Here is a 20,232-nt window from a genome sequence, read left to right on the forward strand (position 1 = left end):
ATGGCAAGAAAAAAGCAGCTAACAGTCTATTCAGTAGGACTATCAGCTGTGTATCCACCAGACTTCTGCACAACACAACTGATGGTCCCAACACTATTTATAAGGCAAGAAATCCCACTTATTAAACCTGACAGGGCACACCAGTGAAGTGAAAACTATTCCCGGTGACTACCTCTTGACGCTCATCAAGAGAATGCCAAGAGTGTGCAAAGCAGTCATCAAAGCAAAAGGTGGCTACTTTGAAGAACCTAGAATATAAGACATAATTTCAGTTGTTTCACGCTTTTTTGTTAAGTATATAATTCTGTGAAATCAAACTGTCCACTTAGGAAGCAACACTGTTTGACAATCAATTTCACATGCTGTTGTGCAAATGGAATAGACAACAGATGGAAATTATTGGCAATTATCAAAACACACTCAATAAAGGAGTGGTTCTGCAGGTGGGGACCACAGACCACATCTCAGTACCAATGCTTTCTGCCTGATGTTTTGGTCACTTTTGAATGTTGGTTGTGCTTTCACACTCTTGGTAGCATGAGACAGACTCTACAACCTACGCAAGTGGCTCAGGTAGTGCAGCTTATCCAGGATGGCACATCAATGCGAACTGTGGCAAGAAGGTTTGCTGTGTCTGTCAGTGTAGTGTCCAGAGGCTGGAGGCGCTACCAGGAGACAGGCCAGTACACCAGGAGAGGTGGAGGGGGCCGTAGGAAAGCAACAACCCAGCAGCAGGACAACTACCTCAGCCTTTGCGCAAGGAGGAACAGGAGGAGCACTGCCAGAGCCCTGCAAAATGACCTCCAGCAGGCCACAAATGTGCATGTGTCTGCAAAAAAGGTTAGAAACCAACTCCATGAGGATGGTATGAGTGCCTGACAGATGGGGGTTGTGCTCACAGCCCAACCGTGCAGGACGCTTGGCATTTGCCACAGAACACCAGGATTGGCAAATTCGCCACTGGCGCCCTGTGCTCTTCACAGATGAAAGCATGTTCACACTGAGCACATGTGACAGACGTGACAGAGTCTGGAGACACCATGGAGAGCGATCTGCTGCCTGCAACATCCTTCAGTATGACCAGTTTGGCAGTGGGTCAGTAATGGTGTGGGGTGGCATTTCTTTGGAGGGCAGCACAGCCCTCCATGTGCTCGCCAGAGATAGCCTGACTGCCATTATGTGCTGAGATGAGATCCACAGACCCCTTGTGAGACCATATGCTAGTGCGGTTGGCCCTGGGTTCCTCCTAATGCAGGACAATGCCAGACCTCATGTGGCTGGAGTGTGTCAGCAGTTACTGCAAGATGAAGTCATTGAAGCTATGGACTGGCCCGCCCGTTCCCCAGACCGAATCCAATTGAACACATCTAGGACATCATGTCTCGCACCATCCACTAATGTCACGTTGCACCACAGACAGTCCAGGAGTTGGCGGATGCTATAGTCCAGGTCTGGGAGGAGATCCCTCATGAGACCATCCACTACCTCATCAGGAGCATGCCCAGGCATTGTAGGGTGGTCATCCAGGCACGTGGAGGCCACACACACTACTGATGAATATCACTTCTGCTGCGTATATTCATAGCTACTGTCCGTGCAGTGGAGCTCACATTCACTTAATTCTGGATGGTTACATTAGTCCCAAGCTTTTCACAAATATCCCGTTTCACACAAGTTATGAAAAATACAGATACATAGAAGATTTTGTCACCGTCACTTTTAATAAGCATAGTTGGACTCATACTTGCATACATGGAATGTTGGCACAAACCTATGCTGTGAAACATCTATCTCGCAGGATCCAGGCAGAATGCATTATTTCTCTTCTTTACTACAATCCTGATTGGGCCTGGAGCTTGCAATCTATCTGTATTCCTCAGAAATCTTAAAAACCACAGAACACTGTTTGTACAAATGAGTTAGACAATTTGGAAAGGTTTACATCCGTGTGTACAGCATACACTACATACAAAAAGTTAGCAGAGTGGATTAACATTAAAGTGGATCCTTTAGGACCGCACAGCAGAACAGTCATTTTGGGTTATCAATTAGACAATTAAAGAGGCTGTCCACTACTTTATAATTGATGACCTGATTGACCCCGACCAAACACCTGGCACCCCAGTCGATCAGCTGTTCTCGGTGGTGTCGGCTGGAAATGCTCAACTTGCAGAGTTGCTAAGTCTTCCCTGCACATCTGCCGCCTATTTAAGAGCTGATTGTCACTTGTCGGACCCTGACCAATCAGCTCTTAAATAGGAGGCGGATGTGCAGGACACAGCCTCTATCGGAAGACTGAGCAGCTGTACAATTGAGCATTTCCAACCGACACCACCGAGAACGGCTGAGTGACGGGGGTGCCAGGTGTTTGACCCCGACCAGACAAAGATGACCTATCCCAAGGACAGGTCATCAATGATAAAGTGGTGGACAACCTCTTTTAGGACAACTTCCTAGGCCATTTTAAAACATCTGTATAGCCCAAAAATGGCCATGTCCACCGGCAAGGGATGCTTTTGCTAGCATAGTCTTACATTTTATGGCAGAGAAACAGTTTACTGTGGAAGTATCACCGACATATTATGAGCCTGTAAATATAAGAGTTTAAGGCATTAAAAGTATAATAATAAAAAATAAAACTATTTCTGGTAAAGCAGGTTCAGCCTGCATACATGATGGCCATTGACATGATGGAAACCAGATGAAGCTTCTTCCCAAGTCAAACAATGGGTTGTACCATATCTTGTAGGCGGAAGCAGTTATACAGGAAAACCACCAATTTAATGTCAAGGCCTAAATTATTACCAGTGCCACAGGTCTACTTTGTGATTCCCAGTCCCTATAATAAAAGAATAAACTGACTGTTGTAACGCAGCACCAAGTTTGAGCTGAACGGGGAGACACATGGAACAATTCAATGTCATAAACCTAGCAGATAAGTACGCAGGAGCACTTTACATGCCGGCATAGATGGCTCAATATATGCTAACAAACATTTGCAACAACCACCAATATTACAGTTTATTGAATTATGACCAACTTGAATGTTTGCACTGCAGTTTTTTTTTTTTTTACAGGACTATACATTTCAGAACGGTGCTTCGATAGGTGCGCAGACTCGTACATATACATCATAACAATTCTCACCTCTTGTTATAGTCTACAGTGAACGTTTCAAAAAGGAAGTCCCGCATCCCCCCCCATGTGTTCCTCTCCACCACCTGGGCTGCTGGGTGACATTCGCTTACACAAATAAGAGCTACATACATTAAAATTATAGGCATTTATATTAGGAGGAGGGGATATAACACAGATCAAACTGTCTCACACTCCAGGAAAAGCATTATCTGCTCAAGTGATTGACATAAAGGAAAACGAGAAAAAATAAAATTAAAAGGTGTGGAATCAAGTTCTAAAACGTTACCTTGTGGAAAACAGTAAATGCACCCCAACCACATTAAAGGTGCAGGAAAAGTACTGTTACGTTTGGTCAAGTGCGGATGGCGCGAGGATTAACTAAGACAACTTGGCCATCAATGTTATATACTAAAGCTGTCCAACTTACTTCCACAATTTCCAGATGCCTCCAATATATGAAGTCATTTGCAACTAGATAGAGCAACTGGAATCACACTATTCCAATTAGATTAGATTTTGTAAAGGTCTTTGGCTAAAATGCGATGCACAGGTAATGTTAACAAGCAAGTTTAAAATGTGGCCATACACAAAGGGGTTGTCCACAACATTTTATTAATGTGCAAATGGGCCCATTGGGGAAATAATTAAAAAACAAACAAACAAACAAAAAAAACCACACTCCGAGTTGGTCCTGCAGAACCTGGTCCATTGCCCACAGCAGCACTAAGCAGCCGCTGGACAGGAGCCCGGAGAACCATCGCTTACCCGACGGCATCCACTGCTTTCTTTTGATTAATCGGCCTTAAGTCACATGTTTATCAACTCCCAATGATGACGCTGCCCCAGGTTGGCTAATCAAATGAGGAGACAAGAAAGCAATTGCTGACGTGGCTGATGGACCAGGTCCTGCAGATCGTATTGTACAGGCTCATACCGGAGCCGCACAGCTTGTCTTTACCCCACACGGTGTCACCTGCTGTCTCCTGCCTTCTACTTTCAGCTCAGACAGAATATGACCACTGAAACCACCACAGCTGTAAGAGGAAGCTAGGGGACCGGCAAAGAACACAGTGCAGTACAGAGGAGCAGAACTCACCCAGTATTCCAAGTGTGTGGTGGTTTTTGCGTTATCCCCACCATGGGCCCATTCGTACAATCCCACTAAAAGAATGTCGTCTGACAGGTTCTGAATGTGTAACGCCATCTTAAAACTCTACTCACATTCTGCCGTTTCCACTGCATTTTGAGAGCAAGATCAGCATAGCACGATGTGCTACTGTATTAACCCAATAGAAACAGATCCCTAATAGAAGTGTTAGAGGAACCCTAACGGATCAGAAAAGGATCAAAAGAGATCCAGCATAGGAGATCCTGTAAGACCAGCAGACAAGACAGGATGCAGTGTGAACCAAGCTCAAAATAATCAAGTTTTCCACCTAAATACCTAGTTTACACAGTAGTAACAATTAAGGAACGGCATGATTTACCATGCCCCATTGTCCCTTCGTTGCCCTCTATAATTTTCTTTTACAAGCACTTTGCAATTTTTCTCATTTAAGAACATGATAACCCTTATAAAAGGGAATATATCATAAAAAAAAAGTATTTGCAATATAGAGATTTGTGTAATACTATAGATACCCTCCAGTGCAGTGCTGCTCCACCACCCGCACCACTTTGCACCATTCAGCCATTCTGTTGGACAGGTCTAGTATATAGTCACCAGTTTAATGATTTATTAATAGTACTTTATGATGTAAATTCAAAGTGGAAAGGGACAGTACTTTATTTTTTTTGCGCTTTAAAACAAATGCAAAGATGGTGATCTCAACTGTTACATAAGAGGGGTTGTCAACAATAGTTAAATGTTGTATTAAAAAAAAAAAAACTAGACTTTAATATACATGAAGGTACAGGCGGATTATGAATATATAAATAGGGATCATCAAATTCAAAGAAAAAATAAAAATAAAAAAAAGATCTCCAGCTGGCGATGGTGGAATAGCACTTTAATGCCAGGCGTTGAGGACACACTGACCCAATCAAGCATATATAAAAAGAGTACCTCTTAAAAATATATTAATCATTAAATACTTTGCTACAATAGAGCGCTGCTGAGGTTTGTTTTTTTTTTCCTAACACTTCCTGAAATGAACAGACCATATTGCATTGCATGCACTAGACCGACCACTATACGTTAGAGCGGCATGCAGAGGCCAAAAAAAAAAGCATCATCTAACCCAGTGGCTCATATATGAAAGTGCACTAAGAGCAGGCAGGAGCTGAAGACCCTCGCGCATTTTGGTCTTTTTACTGGTAAAGGAAATTCAAAAAGAACTTTTCCATTGTATATGAAGCAGGAACTCTATGGGTGCAGTGAATTTGATGATCCCTATCGATCCTGCATATCTGATAGAAGACAGAGAAAGATGTATGAATGTTTTGGTGATCACTCCACAGAAAAATCCTTTCATATGCACATAAACAGTCCTACAGCCCAGCCACTGCATTAAGATTTTCCACACAGGGGCTCTGTCTCTGCCGGTGCCTCCTGGTCTTCTTCCTCGCAGTCACCTTCATCTGTTTGCTGCTCAAGTTCCTCTTTCGTGATCATTTCAAAATCATTGCCATTACCGCTACTGTGCTGTGAGCCTTCATCCTCTCGCCTGTCACTGTCTGTGTCTGACTGCCTTTCTGGACCGGAGCCTTCTGTGCCCGATCCTTCTGCTGCCTCAGCGACCTTACTCTCCTCTGCCTCCTTCTTCTCACTGTCAGATTTATCTTCGCTATCAGATTTTACCGGCTTTTTGGACTCTTGTTTTTCATCTTTCTTCTGTTCAGCCTTTGGTCCCTTGTACTCGTGGGTGTAAAGTGGTCGGAAGGAGTCGATGAAGCCAACGTCAGCAGTCAGGTTAGGCAAGAACCAGAAGTGGTGCCTTCCTCCAGTCAAGAGCCAAATGATCAGGAATAAAATGCACCGCGCTAGAAGTGAAACATTAACAGGATGAAGATATGTGCACATGACATACAAGCAGAAAGCATACAATCAGTGATAGAAGACTGACGTCATATCTTATTCCCAAATAGAACAACAAAGCAGAGAAGATATGGCCACCTTAGAGGGCTTTTTTTTCCTTGAATGCACTTTGTACTAAATAATATTTTGCAATTGTGTTTTGTTATAAATTTGAACTGACGGCTTTTACAGGGCTGTTGGTTTCCCTGCTTATTGCTGGCTGCAGAGTGAGTGAACTACGAATCCCTCAGCTCGTTCTGACAAGAGCTTGTAACTCTTGTCCCCCCTTTTGACGGGGCGAAACTACCGGTGTCAAGCTGACTGACAGCCGGCTTCCCCAAATAGGCAACGGAAGCCAGCTGTCAGTCAGCATGACACCAGTAGTCCCGCACGGTCATCAGGAAGACAAACTGTCGCTCTGTTAACGTGACGTCAGCGGAAGTCTATTCTGGTGGAGAACGGTGCCGGCCACAGGAGGCAGGTAGATAGCAACTACCTGCCTGTTAATGCTTAGGCAATTATTATTTTTTTTAACTTCCAGATGTCCCCTTTAAAGTGTAACTGCCCTTCCAGAAAACTTTTGACATGTATATTAGTAATAGTGGAGTTAATGTATTGATTGGTCACAGTGTGCTGACGCATTGTCTAAGTATATGTTTGTATACTGGTCACTTAGCGTATCTGTGCACCTGTCCATTAATTTAACCTGTGAACCTGTCACCATTTTTTCTCATGTCGGAACTAAGACTAGCACCTTAATCAGAGTCTGTGCTGCATTCCATAAAGAGTTATATAACCCTCGGACTCCCCGCTATACCACCAAAAACCTTTTGAAACTCTTGTGCTCTATCTAAATCCTGTCAATTTGGTCCGGTAGGCATCTATCCCTCGTCCTGGCTTCTGATAGCCATCCTGCTGCTGATTGACGTGGATGACGCCTCTTGTGCAGAGACATGGCCGGCTTGCGCACTGTGCTCTGTCCTACTGCGGGCAGAGCCTATAACATAAGGGTGCATGCCCCTATTTTGTAGTACATATCGGGGGTGCGGCCCCCTCCAGGGCTCAGCATCTATATCTAATCATCTTTCCCAGCAAGGTTTTAACTGCAAACTACACCTGATTTCCTTTCACTTCCCCAGATCAGATGAAGCTTGGTCTGGCACATGGTGAGGTAGGACATTAATGATAGGGACCATCCATATAAATAAGTACACCTTGACTTGGTAGGATATTTTTTTACGCTATTTACTAAAAAATGTTAACTGTACTTTTTGTTTTTAACATTTAGAGTAATAGAGTTCATGTATTCATAGTTGCTGTGTGCTGATGCACAGACTGTCTATTGAGCCCATCATCAATCGTGGAGGGGAGCAGAGCTCAGCTTGAGGTTTCTACTCCTTCATTTTAGCAATCTGTTGAGGTCCCAGCACCCAGAACCCCTCAAATATGTGACATGCTTCTAAGACATGTGAAAAGTTTTCTTTGACAGAGTTACATTTTTCATCCTAATGATGCTCCTATAAGGTATTGGATGTCAATGTCTTTTTTTTTTTTTTTTTACTGTGATTGGCTCTTTAGTTTCTGCCCCTGTGCTGTAAAGTCTAATATATTAAACAGGCTGGATGATCTACTGTATGTTATAAAATGTTAGTTTTAGAATATATTCACACGTGGTGGCCGTGGGTAAGTGAGAGGCGACAGCAGGAAGAGGACTTGGCTCCAACTATTGTGACCAGAGGAGTACACTGAGGACATCCAGTGGTTAACTGTGGTATTGCAGTACTATAGTAATACATTTTATTCATAAGAGACTTACCGACAGCAAGAAGCAAAATACTGGCCACAAAGCAACCTGCCCCGACACTGAGATAATAGACCCCAACACGCATTTCTGCTGGCCATAGAGGGAAGAGAGTGGCAGCGATCACAGCAATTACTGCATAAAAAAAGGAGATGCAGGTTACACAATTTTACAAGTGTAAAGAAATGCAAGAGCGCAATAGGGTGAAACCACACTTAAAGAGCCTAAAATCCAGATGCAGCAGCTTCCATAGAATATCAATAGAGGTAACCGGATTGGAAGTGTTTTTGTGCTGTCTGGAATTATGTCACGAGTTATAGAAGATAAAATTGCAGGTTAATTGTCGATCTGTCTCAGAGTCCACAGACTCCTTCCTGTCAAATATGTAAATTGTATTAAGTGGATGGTTCAATATTCAATATTGACAGTTTCATCTTCTCGCCCCCAGCATTGTGACTGACAGTCAAGACCTTCCTGGAGTCTAGACAACTCTGCCATAGATATGAGCACACATGCAGTAACACTTGTGGAATGTGGTTTCTGCACATGTTGATGTTGATGTTCCAAAGACATACTGATAGGGAATTTAGATTGTGAGCCCCATAGGGGACAGTGATGATAATGTGTGCAAATTGTAAAGCGCTGCGGAATATGTTAGCGCTATATAAAAATAAAGATTATTATTATTATTATAAATGTCATTACACCCTGAAAGTGCTGCAAAATACTGACTCCATCTTACTATAGTGCTATACTGACTGCAGCTTCTACTGAGCATGTGCCAGAATTCAGCAATAAGAGCAGTGAGGAGCACGGAGCTCGTCAATCTCACAGGTGAGGAGATCGCGTTTACAGCATGGATTCGCTTGGCCTTCTAAAACCTAGCCGTGTAGACTAAATGTTCAGAAAGGATTATAGCAATTCTGGGGTAGATCTGCAAACCAAGTACCCCATCTTCATCAGGGGCATGCCAGCTGTGTGAATAGTCACCCACAAAATGAACGTACAGCTCTTACTTACCAAGGATGAGTCCCATAGCAAACGTTTTAAAATGGACTGGATCATAGATCCACACATACACCTGTAAAGATGTCAAGAATTTAGAAAAGCAAAACAAAGATTCCAGCATGAGCAACAATGACATGAATGAAAGATCACCATGGAGGTGAGGGACTTGTACGTAACGTAACCTTTTTATCTTTGACATGTAAAGGACTGCGAATGGATTTATTAGTACACCACAATATCACAATGAGCCCATATGCCAAACACTAACCCTAGTACTGAGAGAAAGATACCTGTAGGGGAGAAGTGCTGGGCTCAGAGTACACTGCCTACATGCAGGTGCCACCAAACACATGAAGCTATAGGTCATGCTTCAATGCTCTTTTATGAAACAGGTGACTGGAATAGATATTTGGTTTTTTAACATAACGCAATATTGGCTTAATTTCCAACCCAGTTCCTGGTTATGCCTTTACAGGGAATCTGTCAGTAGGATCAGCCCTCCTAAGCCATTTGTACAGGCATGTAGGCCATAGGAATAATATTAATATTTATTTCTATATCACCAACATATTCCGCAGCATACATTTTAGATAAGCTGACTAACATGATACCTCGATATCTGCAATGTCTTGTTCCAGAGAAACCCATGTTTTTCATAGATGTAAATTAGCTATTGAACCCGTTCTATGCCCAGGTGGCAAGCATTTTTATTGGCACATTTATACAGCGTCTTCAATAAAATGGCGCCGGAGATTGCGGTATGCGCACACACTGACCCTGGTGCCATTTTACTGACGTAATGTACTAAACCGTCCACGCCAGCCATAGGGATAATGGCGACGGCCGGCACATGTGCACTGCTATGATGACGTAGAATTCTTCATTAAAATAGTGCCGGAGTCCACGTGTGCGCATCCCACGATATCCGGCGCCATTTTGTTGAAGACACTGTGTCTGCAAATTTGCATAGTGTCTTCTAGAAAATGGTGCAGTATGTGCCGACGCCAGCTCACAGGCAAAGAGTGCTGCAATACAGCAGAGCTGTGAGATGCTGCAAAGGTGCTCATAATGGGTCAGAGTTCAGTTCTCCTGTTCTTTTCATATATAATCGTCTCTGGAGGCAGATTCTCTTGGAGATCAATGTCCGGCCCATAGCCTGGAACAGCTCATTTACATATTAAGACTAATGTGGATTTCTGTGGAATAAGACATCAGATCACAGACATCACGGTATCCTGTTATTCAGCTTTCTATGACCTACATGGCGATATAGACGGCTTAGGAGGGTTAATCCTTCAGACAGTTTCCCTTTATACTAAGGAGATCACACATGGTTGAGTGTTGTTTTTTGGCCCTGGTCACTTGTCAGAAGCAGTGTAGGGGGAAGTACTATACAAGGGGGACAACTTCCTTCCTGGAAGATATTTCAAGGTGTGCTCCCTCCCTAAGGCTTCTTTCACACTAGTGTCGTGCACTGCACGTCGCTATGCGTCGTTTTGAAGAAAAAACGCATCCTGCAAAAGTGCTTGCAGGATGCGTTTTTTCTTCATTGACTTGCATTAGCGACGCATTGACACACGTCGCAACCGTCGTGCGACAGTTGCGTCGGACCGTCGCCACCAAAAAACATTGCATGTAACGTTTTTTGGTGCGTCGTCCGCAGCATTTCTGACCGCGCATGCGCGGCCGGAACTCCGCCCCCGCCTCCCCGCAACTTACAATGGGGCAGCGGATGCGTTGTAAAACAGCATCCGCTACCCCCGTTGTGCGGCGCTTCCACACTATGCGTCGGTACGTCGCAACGACGCTAGTGTGAAAGTAGCCTAATACTGAGCTGTACCCCGTAGATACATGTCCACGATGATAGGGTTCAGAAGTGACACTACCCAAAACAATGTGTTCAACATGACATTTAGTTACTGCTTCATCAAACTTTGCGGTAATGATAAATATCACAATGTAATGCAATGGTCAAACATTGCTTCTAAAGGGTCGGAATATTGTGACATCACCAAAGACATTTCTGACATGCTGATTGGGACTGGGCATAAGAACGTGATTGTAAGGGAGGAGTTTAACCTTGGTCAGGTATCTTACATTCACTGACTGGCAACATCTCTCTCAGGTGTAGATAAGTTTATGGTGGGAAAATAATCCTTTGGGCTTTTTTTGTGGTGTCTAAGACAGAATGGAAAGCAATTCTATTATCTATGTGCAATCACACAAAACCTTATAAGTGCAATTCATACATTTCTTTATACCATGAAATAATCCAGAATTTCCTCCAACGGAGCACATACTGTAGTAGATCGCAGCGATTTCCTGGAATTAACTTTCAGTCTCCTCACCCGTTGTCAGTCTGTCCATATGTCCAAAGACCCTCAACTTTCCTTCCCATCTTACCTCATTACCATCCAGGAAAACCTGATCTTCGTGCGGCTCAAGCTTAAACTTTCTCTTTGTTTCCTTTTTCTTGGGAGTTCCAGGAGTTTCGTCCTATCAAAAATAAAATATAGAATCATGTCTTCATTAAAAACAAGACTTTTTGGATTTACCCCTTCCCAGTGTGGCCGATTTTCATTTTTGAGCTTTTGTTTTTTTTTTTTTGTTTCAAGGATCACAACCTTTCTTTTATTTTTCTGTCAATTATTTTGAATGACACTATTCATTTTACTGTGCTATGTGCGGGATAAAATAACATTCCGGCGTGGTGAATAAAAAAGAAAGAATTTGATTTTGCGGCTGTATTTTGGGCGTTGTGTCAAAAAAAGATTTTGCAACATGATTCTTAAGTGTTGAAAAAAATCTGACTTAGTGAGGGGGTGAGGTGAAGAAAAAAGATAAAATTGGTTTGTTCTACAATTTTCGGAGACCCGTAACCTCTTGATTTTTCAGTTTACCATATATATTTGTTACACTTTTGCAGATGTGATGATACCTAAATGTTTATTTTTTAATGTCTTACTTTTAAAGGGGGCGAGATTCAAATTATGTTCATTTTTTTATTCCTTAGGGGGACCTGACCCTGGAGGTAGTCCGATCGCTTGTTATACAGTATATACTGGGATACTGCAAGTATGTAGCTAAAATAACTACTTCCTATGATACCCCGACCGTTCAGATCAGCAGCCTGGAAATTGTCAATCTTCGCGAGCACACCACCCCGACAACTAAGATGGCTCACGAGAGCTAATACAAACTGTTTCAGGAAAGAAGAATTCTTAGAATCACTGCTTGGTCCCCAAACAGCATCATGTCGGTATCACATCCCCCATTTACACCAGGTGAGGTGCTGCCGACAAAGATTCTGATTATTTGGTGAATGAGCGTTTTGCTCCTGGCTACTCGGCAGCGTGGTAACACAAGCCAAAGATCAGAATCACAGAATACATGTAATGAGCCTTAAGACACTGGGAACATCACATGGTCTTACAATAAATGGTGGATGTTTTGGAATCAAAGAAAATATGAGGTAAAGAAATGCTTTTACATCCTTTTTTAAAACCAAATATGTTTTATTATGCAAAAGATATACAACGATATCCATTCAAATAACAATATACATCAATATTTTGATTTTTACAAGAAACAAACCCCCTCACCTCCCTCCCTCCCCCCTTAACGACCAACTCCAATCAGGGTGGATAAAAATCAATGTTTTTTTAAAAAAATCAAAAAAATCGGATTTTTTTGATTTAAATCGGATTTTTTTGATTTAAATCGGATTTTTTTCAATAAACTGCTTTTTGAGGAAAATATTTTACCATCCAAAGGTTCTTCCATCATGAGATAAAGCTGAGTTGTTTAACTCAGTAGAATAAAGGCTGTATATGTGTAACATTCACAATGCCATGCTCTTCCAGAGGTTTCTGTAGGATGCTGACTATCCAACAAGTTTGGGCATGTCAACTGAATGGAAAAAGAAACTAAACCAAAAGTGAAACCAAGCTAGAAGTGTGGAATTAAAGGGGCAGTATGAACAAAATGTGGAGGCTATTAATAGTTTATACAATTAAGACATGCTGCTTTTAAACACCTACCTATTGCCATATAGTAAAACAAAAAAGATTTTTACTTACTTTGGGGTCCCCCCCTCACCCTGGCGTTAGATCGTTGCCCCTAGTTTCGTCCGTGTAACTATGGGCGCACATGCGCACTGCTCTCACTTCTCATTTTAATCGTGATTTATATTAAAAAAAACCTTTTGATTTAAATCAGTGATTTAAATCATGATTAAAATCATGATTTAAATCGATCCGATTTAAATAGAAAAAAATCTTTTGATTTAAATCGTGATTTAAATCATGATTTAAATCGGCGTGATTTAAATCAATCCACCCTGACTCCAATCATACAATTCTCTTGGAAAGAAAAGATTAAGCAGTACATACATATTTATTATTAGCATCATTTTACCACCGCCGTTCAGCTATTCCCATCCAGCCATGGCTGCCATAGCTTTTGAAAAAATCCCATCCTATTCCTCTTATTATATATGCTTCTCTCGAGCTGGACAATATGATTCGCTTGTGCGATAAACTCCCGTCTAGTAGGAGGTTCCTCTCTAATCCAATACCTTGCGATCACCTTTCTTGCAATGAACAATAATCTAGCAATTGCCATTTAGGCAGTTTCGTCGGTCAAGATTTCCTCCACGTACCCAAGTACACACACCACCGGATCCCTAGGAATCGTACACCCATAAATCACCCCTATCTGGTTCAGCACTACAACCCAGTATGCGAACAATCTGGGACACAGCCACAACATGTGCAGTATACCAGCCTGAGACTGGGAACACCTGGGGCACCCAGAATCGTCTCTCAGCCCGGCTTTAACCCCTTAGTGACAGAGCCAATTTGGTACTTAATGACCGAGCCAATTTTTACAATTCTGACCAGTGTCACTTTATGAGGTTATAACTCTGGAACGCTTTATCGGATCCCGCTGATTCTGAGATTGTTTTTTCGTGACATGTTGTACTTCAAGTTAGTGGTAACATTTCTTCGATATTACTTGCGATTATTTATGAAAAAAATGGAAATATGGCGACAATTTTTAAAATTTTGCAATTTTCAAACTTTGTATTTTTATGCCCTTAAATCAGAGAGATATGTCACAAAAAATAGTTAATAAATAACATTTCTCACATGTCTACTTTACATCAGCACAATTTTGGAAACAATTTTTTTTTTGTTAGGGAGTTATAAGGGTTAAAAGTTGACCAGCAATTTCTCATTTTTACAACACCATGTTTTTTTTAGGGACCACATCACCTTTGAAGTGATTTTGAGGGGTCTATATGATAGAAAATAACCAAGTGTGACACCATTCTAAAAACTGCACCCCTCAAGCTGCTCAAAACCACATTCAAGAAGTTTATTAACCCTTTACGTACTTCACAGGAACTAAAACAATGTGGAAGAAAAAAATTAACATTTTACTTTTTTTTGCAAACATTTTACTTCAGAACCATTTTTTTTAATTTTCACAAGTGTAAAAACAGAAATTTAACCACAAATTTTGTTGTGCAATTTTTCCTGAGTACGCCGATACCCCATATGTGGAGGTAAACCACTGTTTGGGCGCACCGCAGAGCTTGGAAGTGAAGGAGCACCGTTTGACTGTTTCAATGCAGAATTGGCTGGAATTGAGATCGGACGCCATGTCGCGTTTGGAGAGCCCCTAATGTGCCTAAACAGTGGAAACCCCCCACAAGTGACACCATTTTGGAAACTAGACCCCCCAAGGAACTTATCTAGATGTGTGGTGAGCACTTTGAACCCCCAAGTGCTTCACAGAAGTTTATAACGTAGAGCCGTGAAAATAAAAAATCGCATTTGTTTTCACAAAAATGATTTTTTCGCCCACAAATTCTTATTTTCACAAGGGTAACAGGAGAAATTAGACCACAAAAGTTGTTGTGCAATTTCTCCTGAGTACGTCGATACCCCATATGTGGAGGTAAACCACTGTTTGGGCGCACCGCAGAGCTTGGAAGTGAAGGAGCACCGTTTGACTTTTTCAAAGCAGAATTGGCTGGAATTGAGATCGGATGCCATGTCGCGTTTGGAGAGTCCCTGATGTGCCTAAACAGTGGAAACCCCCCACAAGTGATACCATTTTGGAAACTAGACCCCCCAAGGAACTTATCTAGATGTGTGGTGAGCACTTTGAACCCCCAAGTGCTTCACAGAAGTTTATAACGTAGAGCCGTGAAAATAAAAAATCTCATTTTTTCTACAAAAATGATCTTTTTGCCCCCAAATTTTTATTTTCACAAGGGTAACAGGAGAAATTAGACCACAAAAGTTGTTGTGCAATTTCTCCTGAGTACGTCGATACCCCATATATGGGGGTAAACCACTGTTTGGGCGCACCGCAGAGCTTGGAAGAGAAGGAGTGTCGTTCTACTTTTTCAATGTAGAATTGGCTGGAATTGAGATCGGACGCCATGTCACGTTTGGAGAGCCGCTGATGTGCCTAAACAGTAGAGACCCCCCACATATGACACCATTTTGGAAACTAGACCCCTTAAGGAACTTATCTAGATGTGTGGTGAGCACTTTAAACCCCCAGGTGCTTCACAGAAGTTTATAACGTAGAGCCGTGAAAATAAAAAAATCGCATTTTTTCTACAAAAATGATCTTTTTGCCTCCAAATTTTTATTTTACCAAGGGTAACAGGAGAAAATGGACCCCAGAAGCTGTTGTACAATTTGTCTTGAGTACGCCGACACCCCATATGTGGGGGTAAACCACTGTTTGGGCGCATGGCTGAGCTCGGAAGCAAAGGAGCGCCATTTGACTTTTCAATGCAAAATTGACTGGAATTGAGATCGGACGCCATGTCGCGTTTGGAGAGCCCCTGATGTGCCTAAACAGCAGAAACCCCCCAAAAGTGACCCCATTTTGGAAACTAGACCCCCCATGGAACTTATCTAGATGTGTAGTGAGAACTTTGAATGCCCAAGTGCATCACAGAAGTTTATAATGCAGAGTCGTGAAAATAAAAAATATATATTTTTTAACAATAAAGATTTTTTAGCCCCCAAGTTTTTATTTTCACAAGGGTAACAAGAGAAATTGGACCCCAAAAGTTGTTGTCCAATTTGTCCTGAGTATGCTGGTACCCCATATGTGGGGGTAAACCACTGTTTGGGCGCATGGCAGAGCTCGGAAGGGAAGGAGCGCCATTTTGGAATGCAGACTTTGATAGAATTGTCTGCGGGCGTTATGTTGCCTTTGCAGACCCCTAATGTACCTAAACAGTAGAAACCCCCAACAAGTGACCCCATTTTGGAAAATAGACCCCCCAAGGAACTTATCTAGATATGTGGTGAGAACTTTGAAAGCTCAAGTGCTTCACAGAAATTTATAATGCAGAGTAGTGAAAATAAAAAAATATATTTTTTTCCAACAAAAAAGATTTTTAGCCAAGTTTTTATTTTCACAAGGGTAACAGGAGAAATTGGACCCCAAAAGTTGTTGTCCAATTTATCCCGAGTACGCTGATGCCCCATATGTGGGGGTAAACCACTGTTTGGGCGCACGGCAGAGCTCAGAAGGGAGGGAGTACCATTTGACTTTTTTAGCGCAAAATTGGCTGTCGTGTTTGGAGACCCCCTGATGTACCTAAACAGTGGAAACCCCCAATTCTAACTCCAACCCTAACCCCAACACAGCCCTAACCCTAATCTCAACCCGATCCATAATCCTAATCACAACCCTAACGATAATCACAACCCTAACCCCAAAACAGCCCTCATCTCAACCCTAACCATAACCCTAATCAAAACCCTAAATCCAACACACCCCTAACCCTAATCCCAACCCTAACCCTAATCCCAACCCTAATCCCAAACGTAACACTAATCCCAACCCTAATCCAAACCCTAACCCTAATCCCAACTCTAACCCTAACTTTAGCCCCAACCCTAACCATAACTTTAGCCCCCGTCGTCACAAAAAAAGTTCAATGTAACCTTTTTTTTGTACGTCGCGTCCGCCATTTCCGCGGATGCGTGGCCGTAACTCTGCCCCCTCCTCCCCAGGACATAGACTGGGCAGCGGATGCGTTGAAAAACTGCATCCGCTGCCCACGTTGTGCACAATTTTCACAACGTGCGTCGGTACATCGGGCCGACGCATTGCGACCGCCCCGTACCGACGCAAGTGTGAAAGAAGCCTTAGGCTACTTTCAGACATAGCGCATTTTTGAGCGCTATTTTGCGGGCGCTTTTCAAAAATGCGCAATGTCATTTTCGTCTGCCGGCAAAGTGAATGAGAAATTCACTTTGCCGTTCAGACACACCGCAAAAAAACGCGGCGCTTTTGTCTGCAAACACGCCGGCGTAAAAAGAATTGACATGTCAATTCTTTACGCAGCGGCGTGTCTGCGTATCCCCCTAGGGCCCCATATTACCTTCCACACACAGCGCCTTTGTCCTGGGTGTCGGCGTCTTTGTACGGAGGGGTTGACACCCAGGACCGGACGTGACGTCGGACAGGAAGAGGGAAGCCCCCGCCCCCCAGTGAAGCAGCATGGAGTCCTTCTGTGTGTGTGTGTGTGTGTGCGTGTGTGTGCGTGTGTGTGTCCCCATGCGACGCTAGTGCCACCATTGTGCTAAGTCGCCGTATGGGACTACTACTCCCATCCGGTATTAGGATGGGAGAGTTGTCCCTGTGTCCGGCGACTTAGCACAATTGTAAAGTTACACAAAACACCTACACACAATACACATACATGACACACAGTACATACAACATATAACACAGAGTATATACTCACCAACAGCACACTTGTAGGCGAAGCCCTCGATCCTCCAGGAAAAAATCCAAAAATAATAAACCAAATTCATACTCCCTGTCCGCAGAATCCATAAAACGAGTGTCCCACGCCGATCGGCTGCTCTCCGGCGATACACTGCCAGGAGCGAAGCTCCTAGCAGTGTATCGCGTACTGTTCCGGAGTTCAATGACTCCGGCGTCTCGGTTAACAGCAGTACAGCTGCGTTGAACTTTCCCACGCAGCACTGCCGTTAAGCGAGAGTGCCGGGATCAATGACCGCCGGTAAACTCGCTCGCGCATGCGCAGTGACACACCGACAGGAACTATGGCTCCTGTCAGTGTGTTGCTGCAGCCGTGGAGAGCAGACATATCTCTGGATGTGTCTGTTCTCCATGGAAAATCTTGATACGTGGCACTTAAATATGTGGCAATTAAATACGTGACACGTGGCACTTATACGTGATACGTGTCACTTAAATACGTGGCACTGAAATACGTGATACGTGGCACTTTGATACGTGGCACGTGTCACTTAAATACGTGGCACGTGGCACTGAAATACGTGATACGTGGCACTTTGATACGTGGCACGTGTCACTTAAATACGTGGCACGTGGCACTTTGATACGTGGCACGTGTCTCTTAAATACGTGGCACGTGGCACTGAAATATGTGGCACGTGGCACTTTGATACGTGGCACGTGGCACTTTGATACGTGGCACTGAAATATGTGGCACGTGGCACTTTGATACGTGGCACGTGGCACTTTGATACGTGGCACTTTGATACGTGGCACTTTGATACGTGGCACGTGGCACTTTGATACGTGGCACTGAAATATGTGGCACGTGGCACTTTGATACGTGGCACGTGTCACTTAAATACGTGGCACGTGGCACTGAAATATGTGGGACACGTCGCACAAAAAAGTTACATGTAGTTTTTTTTTGTGTCGACGGTCCGCCGAAGCACGACGCATCCGTCGCACGACGGATGCGATATGTGGCAATCCGTCGCAATGCGTCGCTAATGCAAGCCAATGGAGAAAAAACGCATCCTGCAAGCACTTTTGCAGGATGCGTTTTTTCTCCAACGACGCATTGCGACGGAAGCCAAAAAACGCTAGTGTGAAAGTAGCCTAACCCTAACCCTAGCCCTAACCCTAAATTTAGCCCCAACCCTAACCCTAACTCTAACCCTAACCCTAACCCTAATTTTAGCCCCAACTTGTCTTCTCCTGCCGGCCGGCAGATGGCAGCAGATGGCGGGCGCACTGCGCATGCGCCCGCCATGATGAAAAAGCCGGCTGGCAGGAGAAGACAGAAGAGGACCCAGGGACCCCGGGTGAGTATGATAGGGTCCCCGAATCCCCCTATTTCTCTGTCCTCTGATGTGCGATCACATCAGAGGACAGAGAAATAACTGATCGCTTTTTTTTTTTTTTGCGGTCGCCGGTAAACTGTTAATTACCGGCGATCGCAAAGCAGGGGTCGGTGCAAATCGACCCCGATCATGTTCTTTGGGGTCTCGGCTACCCCCGGCAGCCGAGACCCCAAAGAACATCCGGGTGCCGAGCGGCGGGCGCACTGCGCGTGCGCCCGCCATTTTTTCCCGGAAAAAAGATGGCGGCGCCCATGGGGAGACACGAGGAGCACCGGGGGAGGTAGGTAAGTATTGGGGGGCTATTGGGGGCCATCGGGGACCACATTTCTCTGTCCTCCGATGTGCGATCACATCGGAGGACAGAGAAATTAAACGGCAAATCGCGTTTTTTTTTTTTTTGTTGCGACCGCCGGTAAACGGTTAATTACCGGCGATCGCAACTCGGGGGTCGGTAAAAACCCCCCGAATCATGTTCTCTGGGGTCTCGGCTACCCTCGGCAACCGAGACCCCAGAGAAAATCCGACTCTGGGGGGCGCTATTCACTTTTTCCACAGCGCCGTTAATTAACGGCGCTGTGGTTTAAGTACCCTTAGCGGCCGCCGTTAAAAGGCGTATCGGCGGTCGTTAAGGGGTTAAACAACATGTCAGGTGTCCTGTAGGCCCTATTTATCACATATAATTGCGACAGTCTCCCCGGCTCACTCATCGACAACTTAGGTATGTATTCCAGTATGGACTCCCACCTATCATCGTCTATTTGCCCCAGTTCATCCTCCCATTTCCTTCTGGCCTTAATAGGGTAATCCAATAGAAAAGTATGTAACAAATCGCCATATACTTCGGATATTGCCCCTTTTGTTCCGTTGTTATTTAATATAAAATCAACATTAGATCCTTCTGAATCACTATAGGCCAGTGATGGGCAACCTTTTGAGCTCGGTGTGTCAAAATTCGCCAAAAAACCGAGCATAACTTGGGTGGTGTGTCACCTTGATAAAAAAACATAATATTGCGACATGTATAGTTTAAATAACAAATATGTATAATTAGAATTAACTTACCTGCTTAGTGACTTCTTTGTTCATCTGTCAGT

General features: G+C 43.6%; 1 protein-coding gene across 1 annotated transcript in view; it reads right to left on the reverse strand.

Annotated features, from left to right (window-relative positions):
• Window positions 1-3,007: 3,007 nt before the first annotated feature.
• Window positions 3,008-20,232, reverse strand: part of SEC62 (SEC62 preprotein translocation factor) — a 63,758-nt gene continuing 46,533 nt past the window's right edge. Inside the window, exons 5-8 of the mRNA XM_077290575.1 lie at window positions 11,367-11,459; window positions 8,976-9,036; window positions 7,971-8,090; window positions 3,008-6,120 (exon numbers count right to left, since the gene is read on the reverse strand). Of these exons, the coding sequence (XP_077146690.1) occupies window positions 5,648-6,120; window positions 7,971-8,090; window positions 8,976-9,036; window positions 11,367-11,459 (747 nt within the window). The 3' untranslated portion in view covers window positions 3,008-5,647. The remainder of the gene's footprint in view (window positions 6,121-7,970; window positions 8,091-8,975; window positions 9,037-11,366; window positions 11,460-20,232) is intronic.

Source organism: Ranitomeya variabilis, chromosome 2, assembly GCF_051348905.1.
Source record: "Ranitomeya variabilis isolate aRanVar5 chromosome 2, aRanVar5.hap1, whole genome shotgun sequence".
NCBI lineage: Eukaryota > Metazoa > Chordata > Amphibia > Anura > Dendrobatidae > Ranitomeya > Ranitomeya variabilis.